Source organism: Aythya ferina (genome assembly GCF_964211825.1).
Source record: "Aythya ferina genome assembly, chromosome: 2".
NCBI classification, from domain to species: Eukaryota; Metazoa; Chordata; class Aves; order Anseriformes; family Anatidae; genus Aythya; species Aythya ferina.
In genome coordinates this window covers 91,225,941-91,238,573 of record NC_140297.1, presented here as the reverse complement: position 1 = coordinate 91,238,573, position 12,633 = coordinate 91,225,941, and the positions used below count along the sequence as shown (strand labels likewise).

At 41.3% G+C, this 12,633-nt stretch overlaps 1 protein-coding gene across 3 annotated transcripts in view; it reads right to left on the bottom strand.

The window, feature by feature from the left end:
- Positions 1-9,916, bottom strand: part of RPRD1A (regulation of nuclear pre-mRNA domain containing 1A) — a 42,506-nt gene extending 32,590 nt beyond the window's left edge. For 2 of the 3 annotated variants that reach the window (XM_084509536.1, XM_084509538.1), the window contains exon 1: positions 9,654-9,916. In XM_084509536.1, coding sequence (XP_084365662.1) covers positions 9,654-9,804 — 151 coding nt within the window. In that variant the 5' untranslated portion in view covers positions 9,805-9,916. The remainder of the gene's footprint in view (positions 1-9,653) is intronic. The other variant, XM_084509537.1, reaches the window with a different exon arrangement.
- Positions 9,917-12,633: the final 2,717 nt, after the last annotated feature.

Genomic DNA, 12,633 nt, shown 5'->3' with positions numbered 1-12,633 from the left:
TACTGAATTCATCTTGGACAGACATACCCAAGAAGTTAACACAAGTCTGAACAAAGTGAAAAACACCTGTATTAAAAGTAAAAATGCACCCGTCTTTCGGAAATGAGGGAAACTAACAAGTGGCAAAGAGAAGCTAGTTTGGAAGTGCTAGACACAGGTGGATCTATTAAAGGTTTCCCCCAGTCAGGCAAGTCACTACACATCAGCACCCAGCACATTAATTTATTTAGGTCAAAATCTCCTTAACGTAAAAAATGTAGATTTTTATAGATGTATGCTACCTTATTTCTGTATTAAAAACTGGTTGTTAATATAGCAACACATCTCCTACCCATGCTTCAGGTAACTTAGTTCTAACACAGAAAGGTTTGAATTATTAAAGAACGGCAATCTGAAAAAACAGTTTGTCTTATGGCTGCACCAAAATGAACCAGACCAGGCCTCTCAGCAGACCTGACCCCGCTGCCCCCAGTTTCTCAAAGGAGCCCCAAATTAGGACTCCAGTTCCAGTGAATGTGATGGATCTCAACTTTCATGCTTCCAGCAACGAAACGAATTAACTGAGTCACAAAATCTGGAGACGTATGCAGTGCCACCAAGTCAGGTGATAGCAATTCCCACAAAGCCCAGATTTTTGTCTGTTCACTACAATAAAGAGATCAACAAATAACATTTAGAAAAAGCATGGTAAAACTCAAAATCACTTTTGACCTTGTTTCCACTAACATTACCTTTTCAGCCTCCTTCTGCTACTTAACAGTACTGAAGATGCATTTAATGAACAAAAAAAAAATCCTTATAGCACTTCAGTCATCTCTGGCTTTGGTAAGAAATTCAACTAACATACTGCCTTTATGTTCATAAAAGTATTGCAAAGTACATTTTAATTCTTCCTGCTTTAAGAATGCTCTGCACAAAATTCAGAAGTTAAATATTCTGCCTACCTTCAAGAAGTGTTCCTTTCCACTTCACAGGTCTTCAGGAGTCACACACTGGCCTCCTACCATCCCACCTTACGCATAAGCCTCCAGAGCAACGTAACCTTTAGCAAATGAGGCTGGCAACTCTGAACTGACAAAGAATCCTAAGGTGCCCTACTGCCACTAGAACTGCAAATTAACTACTGAACCTGAAATACAAAGCTCAATTCCAGACCTGTTCTGAAAAATTCTGTTTCAAGCATCTGTCTCTAGCAGCAGTGGCACTAACTTTCCAGCCCTGGGCTTTGATACACGTCAGAACACCAAGATGGATCACACGGCAGTCAGACAAATTAAGCAAAAAGAAGTGTCCTCAGTGCTGGGCAAGGTTATTAGAAACGCACCATCAAAAGAAACTGAAAGCAAAGTATGTCTGATCTTAGGCTAAAGGAGGATCTGAAAGGTGCAGGTACTGCCAGAGCGCTGTTAGAAGTAGCTAGCTGGTAGCGTCACCGGTACACTAACAGTGCAGGCTGCAAACATGAAATTGCTCAGTATCCCTGTTGGACTAACTCAGGTTTTCGAAAGCTCTGTGCAGTGCTCACACAACTTTTCTGCTTGTCTCAAATTTATCATTAATCTGCTTCCACAGTCGCCAAAGCAGCTCCCAGAAACACCGGATTCTGAAACGTTTTACCACGTCCACAGCGCTGGCTGGTCTAAGGGCCATAATAAGAAGATTCCCCTTAAAGCATCCATAATGACACTAACTGGGGTCAGCACCTGACAAACTGAAACCAAGTCTGTTCCACAAATGCATCTGACATTTCAATTGCTCTGAATACTTCGCAGTTATTCATGGTATTTCACCTGCAGCTAGGACAGTCAGGCATCTACTGTACCCAACTTAGCATCCTCACTACCAAGTTGCAGCTTTCGGAAATTTATGCCTCTTGCAAGCACATTTTAACCTGACCTGGGTATTCCTGGTTCTCTTCCAGTCCAACACAGATACCCTGAAATTCTGGGCTTGAGTTCACAGTATTTAGAGAACTCTAATGCCCAAGAGCCACCACCACTTTAGTGCAAGAAACTCTAGCAGCCTGGGAAGGACTTCTTGGTAATGCAGGAAGCTTGTTATTTCACTGAGGTTAACTCTGGCAAGCATCATCACCCAGGTTCTTCTTCTCCAAGTTACCTCCTGGCACCAGAAATTGAGCTCCCATGGAGGTTACCAGAAACAGGCCTTTTAGTGTCATGCAGTTGCACACCTCTTCCCCAGGAGTGATGTATGTTTCACACACACACAGAATGGCTGAGGTTGGCAGTGAGCTCTGGAGGCCGTCTGGTCCAACCCCCTGCTCAAGCAGGGCCTCCTAAAGCAGACTGCTTAGGACTGTGTCCAGGTGGCTTTTGAATATCTCCAGAGAAGGAGACTCCATAGCCTCTCGGCTACCTGTAACACTGCTCAGTACAGAAGAGCTTCCTGATATTCAAAATGAACCCCCTGCGTTCCAGTTTGTGCCCACTGCATCTTGTCCTGACAGTGGCCACCACTGAGAGGAGCCTAGCCTGACTCTGTCTTCTTGGCAGCGTTTCAGGAACGTATGCACACTGACACGATCCTCTCTGAGCCTCCTCTTCTCCAGGCTGAGCAGTCTCACCTCTCTCAGCCTTTCCTCACAGGAGAGCTGGTCCAGTCCTGTGATCATCTTGGTGGCCCTCCATTGGACTCTTTCTAGTGCATCCATGACTATTTGCAAGAAACTTCAGAAAACAGGCAGGCAACAAGGGATTTCACTTACATCCCGCTACAAGTGAATAGACCATTGACACACCTGAAAAACATCAAGTCAGGCTTTAAATATCTACAGGCTGGCTCTGCTGCATCAACAGACCTCAAACACAAGTAACACTGAACAAGAGGTTTTGTGAAAATGAGCATCAATAGCTTAAAACCCTGCATTGGTTACCAGCTCTTTTTTTTGTTGTTGTTGTTGTTTTTTTTAAGTTAAGTTCCCTAATATGGATTTAGGTAAGAATTTGATTCAGTTTTTTTTTGGAATTACGTTAGTCTACAAAGAGCAGAGTATGAGCGTCAGCACTTCTCCCAAAACCCATGAGATACCTCCTGTGCCGTAACATGCTTCATACCTGTAAGTTACGTGACATCTTGTACAAACCTGGCAAGCTTTCAAGCTTTTCGTTACAAATCCCAGTGTTATCTAAGCAAAGCAGCACTGAAACTTAAGTGCATTACATCTGACCCTTCACACTAACCAAGCATTTATGCAAGCTGATTAGGTGCGTGATTTCTGGTGACATGACTGCAAGCACATCTGTAAAAAGTAACTTGAGGCTATCATCCAAAGACAATTGAGAGATAAGATTTCCCATAAAAGTACAATCCGAAAATTCATTAACCTTCTGTCATGGAAAAGTTAGGTCATGTATTCAACATCGCACAATAACCTAATTCTCCTGTTGAATTTTACCAAGGTTTGAGAACTCCTGTGCTTCTTTATCAAAGAGGGCAAGGAGATTACCTACACAATATGCTCAAGGTTTGATGGTCCAGGCACCCTGACTTTGGGTTTGGAAGCTATCAGTGGAAGGGAACACAGCATACAGACACTTACATTAGTAATTATTAATTAGTAATACAGGTTATATTACACATCCAAATGTGCAAAAGCTTCTTACATTGGCAACCTGTTGCTCACGAACACAGGCCATCTTATAAAGCACATGTTACAAATATAATTTTCTAATTCAACAACCTGTATTCATCTTGAACATTTGCTTCTGGTTGATCTCTGAACCTTTTTGCAAAGGGAAGCTTCATTTGGATTCCCACAAGCAACACCATCTTAAGTACCTTATTTACCTCCTCAGTATCACCTACTAACCAGTGAAAATCAGTACACTATGATCAAAAATCTTTCTTTTTTTTTTAATAAAAGAAAGCAAAAATCCATTTATTTTCTTAAGTCTACCACATTATCCACTGATACAATGCCACCATTAGGTAAAGCAACCTTAAAACCATCAGTAGTGAAAGATCCCCTCTCTTGGAAGAAAAAATACACCACCTAGTACTGAAAATAACCACTTTAAAATCAGCAACCTGTCTCCTGAAATACACTTCACATCTGCAGGGCAAAGTATTTCCATCACTTTCGGCTGTGGCCTGGCACCAAAGCAGCTGACTCTGAGCAATTCAGCACAACTTTCAAATGCAGTTTCAGTATCGCCAGGCCCTCTCAATCTGCCTACCAAGATCTTTTATCTTACAATTTTCTGTAGCATCAAGCAACTGCCACAACCACAAGGATCAGAAAAATGCACTGCATCAATGCCAACAGCTAGAACAAGTGAGGGCCCAAACACTACAGACAAACAGAAAAACAAAAAATTACAAATAAGCAAAAATACTTGCTTCTTCTACCACTGAATGGCTTCAACTCATACCAAGAAAAGAGCTTTGAGCAGAGTAAGCTGGAACAGCAGGTTAAATGGCAGTCAAGTGCTAAAAATATATCCCCATGTACTGGCACAAGTGTACTCACATTATTGTAGCTGTCTCAAAGATGATATACACTGACTCTGCAAACCTGGGTAAGCTTTGCAGTGAAGACAAAGAATGGTGTGACACAGGTGGTGACAGAGGTGACAGCCAAAACAAGAAATCAGGTGTTTACATGGGGTTTCAGCACCAGTTTCTGAGACTGATTTATCCCTAAGATGCTATGTAAAGCTCTCAGGAAACAGGTACCTGAATGTGAAATAAAAGGCGCCACACGACAGGTCTATTAAGAAATCACTAACAGAAAAAGAAAACAGAAAACCTAACAGAAAAAGAGTTAACAGGTAAAAGAGGTACGAAGTACAACTAACTGGAGCCTGAAATAAAAAGCACCATACTGTTCATAGAAATCAAACGCTTAATTTCCCCCACTTTAAACAGAACATATTTTAAACCCATCACAATGAGTATCAGATGGAGCCTCCTGGAAGGCTGATGCTTTGAATTATGGGATTGACGTTTTCATTAAAACAAAAAAAAAAAAAAAAAAACCCACAAGCCCAAAAATAAAACACCACAAAAATAGACAAAACAAAACCTGCAGGTGCAAAGAATCCTGAAATCCAGGAGCAACAGATGGATGCGAGAGAACATACCTAATTTGCAAATACAAAAAAAGTCAGTCTCCATCTCAGAAGAGACTCTTATTTGTTGTTCATAAGTGTGGTGTGGTTGTTTCTTTTTTTTGTTTTGTTTGTTTGTTTTTTGCAGCCACTCAGTTGCTGCAGGCTTAAAACAACTGTATAAATGCACTACCTTGTTAAGAAACTCCCTGCAAGACAATCTCTTTATGGACACAACATGAAAAGGTTTTAACAGGCCCACCATCTGCATTTTGAGATTGACTGTAGTATTCACATTTTGGTTAATTAATTAGTACCGCTTAGAAGCCATAAGCTTACTGATTAGTTAAGTAATTAACTATGTTACTTCAACTGTTACATTTCATCTGAAATACAGCTGAAGCAGGATCTTTTCCCTCAGTGGACACACCTTCCAAGCCTTTACAAAATTCTCCCTAGCCCCTAATCAAATAGTCTCCATAAAAATAATTAGATGATGTGGCAACAATATCACTCAAGTTAACCCACACCCATTACAGTGAAACAATCACGCAACTGCCAAGTACCAGAAAAAAGCCTCCCACTTCTTCTAGAACAGAAATTCAACCTGCAATGACAGATTACGCTAGCAAGACATAGTACAAATGCGGTACTGAAAGAGCATCCTCCTCACCAAAATATTTACTTCATAAATCAATTATGAAATTCAAAATAATGCAGACTCACGATCAGCATACACCAGTACTAACACAGGCAGTGGCCTAAGCTTGCAACACTGTCCTCAGTCTCCTTTGCGCCAGCACTGCTTTCCATCAGGGAAAGCATCTATTTAGAAACTAATTACTGGGTTTGTTAGATTTCCAGCACTCGCACCGCACACAAAACTGTCAGCAAAAAAGCAACAAATATTTAACCACCATCAGAGCAGAAAACAAGCTGTTCTCTTGTCACTGAAGGCCTCTGCTAATCTGTCAAAACAGGAAAAATCTTTGTTATATCACTATAGTAGTAATTTAAGTTAAATGCATTCGGTGCATCTTTTATCATCATTCCACAACAAACAAAAGATCGATGAACTACAGGATCTATTCTCCATTAATCACAGCAACAGACAGTCAGTACCTTGCAGAAATGAAAGCAAACAAACACAACTACATACAGCAAAACATGGAGTACCTGGGGTGACACCCGAGTGGTTTTGCACAGAGGTAGAGCTGGGAATACTTATTATCTCAGGCAAAGGCACTGAGCTTCAGCAGTGCAGTTCCTAAGTAGATCTTTCATTAGCACATATTTGAGGTCAGTCATTAAACAGCATGCCCTTCTCTACACTCAGGCCCTGAAAGCAAATAATTTCTATAATCTGTAATTTGATGATGATATCCCTTCCTTACCCTTTTTTTTTTTTTGTGTGTGTGTGTGTGAAGATTACTAGGAGTCTCTCAGCAATCCAGAGCTCTCAATATTTTGGCAAAACAGTTGATTCTAGAATACATCACTCCTTTATTTATTTATTTTTTAAGAATGACCCTATGAATTATACTTGCCAGTATTTTAAAGAAGAACTTCATATAAAAGTTACAGCAGTATCAGGGAAGATGCATGTAATGCATACTCAGCAATCAGTTGCATCAACTGTCTCAACCAGAGCAACGCTGCAATTCAGTTACCCAAATCCAGTGTTCCCCAACTCCTCTGAGTTACGCCAAAGATGTGAAAGCTTTGCCCATAATCTGAGTTTACATCAAAGTACATGATTTTACCAAGAGAATCACTCTAAGTTCAGCTGTGTAAAACCTGTACATGAAGGCATGTACAACTGATGATCTGTAAAGATAAACACCCTAACACGGGACCTGAAGGCAACCCATTACCCAGGCAGACAGACGGGGACTATGATTTTACACTGCCCAACATCTATGTTGCCTGTATCGTATGCACTTTAGGTACGCTACCTCTTTGTCTCTAATACAAGATGACATAAAGGCAATGACTATTTTAAAAGTGGGAGAATCAGAACCATACACTTAGTACAAAAGAATTGTGATCCTATATTAATCCTGGATTAATATATCCTAGCGCTTGTTTTCATCAACATCTAAAGCCATCTTAGAAAGTTCCTGCAATCTGATCTGAAACAAGAGAACTTTTACCAAAAATGAAAGCATCCAGAAATACTTAGTATCATGCTGTATTCTGTTCAACTCAGTCAACTAGGTCATGTGGCAGCAAAATCTTCCACTAGCCTGAAAGGAAGGTCCAGAGAAGGGAGTAACAAAAAAAGGTGATCAAACTAAAACTCCAGAAAGGCAACATACAGTTCCAGAACAACACTCGGTAGCAATAGCAGCGGACAAAACTAAAAATTTTTCTGTCCGTATTCCCCAGAATAGACAAGTCAAGAGCATTAAACTTGGTCTACTTACGGCCTCACTGCCAGCACTCTACTTCGTGGTGTTACATGCAAGTCACTTCAGCACAACATGCTGGTTTTCCTTCTCACCTTCCACCTGCCGTCTGCTTAGCATACAAACACAGTGACTTGAGACTCTCTTAAAATTCTGTGCTGCAATTTGCAAAGATTAGTACTGGGTACGTGTAAGCTAACATTTATGAAGCTTAGATACTACTGTCAGAGGTGGAAAATTAAAATATATTTCATGTATCTTAGCCATGCCAACTTCAGATGATGTGGTAGAGGAACATATGAAAAAAATGCTTTAGGCACCTGGCCTAAAAGCACAAAAGCCCATCAGAACCTTGAAAGCAGCTAACTTTCTCCTACCAGAGCTGGATTATCACATGCTCTCCACACACCCTTGAAGGCTGACTTCCAAAGAGGTCACCAGAAAAACTGTACCTTGAAGCAGCAAAAGCTGGAAGACAGTTCAACAAATGGAAGACAAAGACAATTACAGCATCTATGCTTATTTGCAGCTCCTGAACTACATCCTCAGTTTTAAGTTTTTAAGCCTCTGAACATGCGTAAAAGTGGAAGCCAGACATTGAAAGCTGAGAAATGACCTCATGGGAATGCTCTTCTTTAAGATGATCATTATCGCTGTCTCTTAATGCCACCTCCAAACATTTAGCCTGTGTTTTGAGCAATTCATTTCTCCGATTATTCAAATTATGCCAATACTAGTTCAGAAGTTCAGAACTGGGAGCTGATATTATAGATTATTATGAACGAGAATTGTGCATGTTATCAATACAAGCAACCAAACCTCTAGCTGAGTGCCAATTAGTTTAAAACACCTTTCTGATATCATTCAGAACCCCAGATCATCAAACTGTTTGTCTTGAACCCCCAGGAATACCAGAGGTTTACATGGCGGACACATTCATTGCTCTCAGAACACTGGGGAAAAAAAGAACAAAAAAACTTGCTAACAACCATATACTGAAAAAAGTTTATTTCGTAAGACCAAATATGCTACCAAATATGTATTCCTTTTGAGGAATTCATCTGTAACAGATTTAAATAATTCTATTTGTGGATTAATATATCCCTTAACATGACATTCCTTCTTCTAGATAACAAAAAACATTTAACTTGGGTCTGAAAATAAAAAAAAATCATTTTGTGCAAAAAGCCTATTTTAAATACAAATACAATAGTCAGCTGAAAAGCTACAGGGCACATAGGAATCAATTTCCATATTACATACTCTAAAGTTCAGTATTGTTTCACACACAAGATTTTTATTTTAAGGGTGGTTCAGTTTGTTATGAACTTACGCACCCCAAACAAGTAATTATGATCCAGCCATACCCTTTGCATTCTATTACATGTCATTCCTGCAGGTCAAACCCTCCAGTTCTTCAAAACTAAAGTTGTGGTTTCTCTTTTGTAGGTTCTGAAGTGACTCTGCTCTATTTTTCCTCTCCACCTGGAAACCTATCTACTTTTCCCATTAAAGGACCATATAGTAATGGGGATCCAAAGGGAGCTACTGGAAGCTCTGCTCTGGTGATATGTTCCAGAGCAAGGCGGAGCTCCAGCAGGTTATTTACTTATACTTAAATGTGTCAACTTATGATCAAGCTATTTTCCAGTCAGGTCAGATAAACCTTCACATGGCCATTTCTGCCTTTCAACCCCAGAACAGTGCTGTTAAAAGGAAAATCACGTAAGAATCTAAGTATGCACACTCAACATCAAATATTGAAGACAGGTGAAGGAACATGAGTCTTTATTATGCTGACTTATTGGTATTAGTGACTGGGTAAGAACTGTGGAAACGCCATTTGGGATGCGTTTAATTGCTCATCCCCTGAAGCATGCCCACCCTCAGCAGCCTGCACAAATGGACAAAGCCAATGCCAGGCAGCAGCCACCAACACTACGGCTGGCGAGAGGAGAGGCACTGCCTAAAAGCAGCTCTCTGAGGAACCCTGCCCACCCTTATTAATATCAGAGACAAAAACCCCGTGCTTGCTGCCTCCCTCCCCTTCCCACAGCGGAGAGGGCCACGCCAGGCCCCCAGCCCCTCACCGAGGGCCCAGAGGGGAGCCGGTAAAAAAAAAAAAATAATAAAATAAAATAAAATAAAATAAAATCGTGAGGATTTTATTGCTCACCTTTGCGCAGCTCCCGCTCCCACACGCTGACGATGAGCGCCGAGTGCTTGCGGTGGTGGATGAGCCAGAGGCTCAGCGTCTGCACGCTCTGCTGAGAGTTGCTCAGCTCCGACAGCTTCCGCTCCAGCGCCGCCTCCGAGAACGCCGACATGCCGGGAACCACCACCACCACCACCCTCACCCCTCACCCGGCACGGCCCCGCCGCTCCGCCCCGGCAAAGGAGGGCAGGGGAGGGGAGGAGCCGCCTGAGCCCAGCCGAGCCCCGGCCCCGGCCCCGGCCCCGGCCCCGCGGCCCGGCGGCGCTGACAAAATGGCGGCGGCCCCACCGCCGCACGGCGCCGCCCCCCTTCTCCTCCTGCCCTCGCTTCCGGCCGCGCTGAGGCGGCGCCGTCATGGGGCGGGGGTGGGGTGTGGCGAGGGGAGGGGAGGGTGGCAGATATAAAAGATTCTCTTTATAAATATCTTGCCTTGCTTCAAAGGTTTTTTGTTCTGCCGTCTTCAGTGATGTTTCAAGCTGAGGGGTGGAAGGCTGTTCAGCACCTGCTTCCATGGAAGGTGTTCTATGCTGCAGAAAATATGTAAAGCTTCTAGTGTTAATGTAGAATCATAGAATCACTAAGGTTGGAAAAGACCTCCAGCATCACCTGGTCCAACCATCCCCCTACTACCGATGTCACCCACTAAACCATTTCCCTAAGCACCATGTCCAAACTCTCCTGGAACACCCCCAGGGACGGTGACTCCACCACTTCCCTGGGTAACCCATTCCAATGACTAACCACGCTTTCTAAGAAGAAAGGTCTCCTCATTTCCAACCTAAACCTCCCTTGGTGCAACTTGAGCCCATTCCCTCTAATCCTATCACTGGTTACCTGCGAGAAGAAGCCAACTTCCAGCTCCCCACACCTTCCCTTCAGGTAGCTGCAGAGAGCAATAAGGTATCCCCTGAGCCTCCTCTTCTCCAGACTAAACACCCCCAGTTCCCCCAGCCACTCCTCACAGGACTTGTGCTCCAGGCCCTTCACCAGCTTCGTAGCCCTTCCCTGGACACACTCCAGGGCCTCGATGTCCTTCTTGTAGTGAGGGGCCCAAAGCTGTTCAGTACTCAACAGTACTACAGTACTCAAGGTGCAGCTTCATGAGCATTTCTAGCCTGTTTCTCACCTAACAATGCCTTATACCAAGTCTTATTTTAAAAATTACAGAGTAACATTTCCAGATAACACTGAAATGCACTTATGTGCGCTTAAACTGCTACAAGTCTCACTCACATATGCTGAACTGTTGAGACATCCTGACAATGGTTAAGTATCCACCCTTAAAACAAGGTTATAGTATTCCTATAAACTTTTACCCATCCAGTTTGTCCTCACCAAACAGCAGAAAGCTAGTTACGAAACAATCTGTAATCTTAAAACTTCACAAAATGTTCTCCCTAATTCATTCTGACATTCGGATAAGATGGCACAGAGCATTATTTTCAGGCAATTTTCCTGATAGTGGTTCTTGATGAAATACTCCATTTCAAACAAAAAATATTGGTAGGAGCAAAAGGGGAGTGTTAAGATGTTTTCCTTTGAATTCTATTCCCCAAAATCATCTGTGGCATGGATGACATTTGAGAAACTAGATGGGATTTTGCAGAAATGATCTTGACGGAAAAATTTAAGTGATAAGCTTTACAGGTCTCCAAGGAGATTCATATACTCTCAATTCGCTGCATTTTGATCATCACGAATGGGAGAACTTGTAATACATTGCTATTTTTGTTATGTACAGCAGAGGACACTCTGGTTAAGTAGAACTGGCCAGTGAAGTAGCATTAATACAGAGTTGACAGAGATGCACGCATTAGGAAAATGAAATATGAATGGTAATTTAGTACCTACAGTTCAAATACCTTTTTTGGGGGGAGGCGTGTATTCTCCCCAAACATTCATGTTAATTCTGACATTAACAGGGGAATCTTGTGGGTAACTATGGAAGAATCAGCATTTATCTCACCTACAAGACTGGACTAAAAAGGATCTGGGAACAAACTAAAATTCAGAAGTTAAAGCCAGAAAGATAAGGAAAAAGCAGAGGAAAATAATAGAGCATTTTAGTAGTAGTTGTAGCAATTTTTGTTACTGTTTACTCTTCCTCTTTCATTCTAGATTCTCTGAACATATTGCAAACAGGAATAAATCCTCTCAGATGGGTATTTACTCTGCAAATTAATGTATTTAAATACCAAGGGATTGATTTATTATGTGTATAATATAGTCCACAATATATTATACAGCAAAACTGAGATTTTATTTCCCCCCATAAATCTTTGTAGCACATATTAAATTTGTTATAATAAATGTTTACATCAATAATCTAATTTTAAAACTATGCTTTTCCAGTCAATGCATGGAAATTTACCATGAGACTTACTCAAAGTAAAGTAAATCTCAAACAGGAAGTATTCACAATGGAGCACTGGTTTGTTGTGGAGCTTTGAAAATCTCAGTTTTAATTCAGAAATGATGCACAAATTATTCACCTACCTGTAAAAAATTTACCCACATCCATAGGGTCAGAGAGTTGCAAACAGATGTCAAGTTTTATTCCACCAATTCCTGTGTTCAAATTAAAACCACCTTTCCTCTGATATCTGAAAAACAAAATTATGTATGCACTGCTTCCCTTCTGTCTGGTCACCATGGATTAGTGATAGTCTGCTGTGTTCTCCTGCTCCTAGCAGAGTGAGACCCATGTACACTTAAGATGATGGCTGTGAAGCAATTACTTGGTTGATATTTTATTAGAACAAGGGATCAGGAGGCTCTAGGTGCTTCAAACATGTAATTACATTTCAGACTGCAATCACCAAGAGGCTGTAGAGCATTCTTACACCACATGTGCTATTTTTATTTATAAATAAAAAACATTTAAGATAAAATCTGGATGTATTTAAATGTTTATTTAAAATATATTGTTTAATAAAATAAT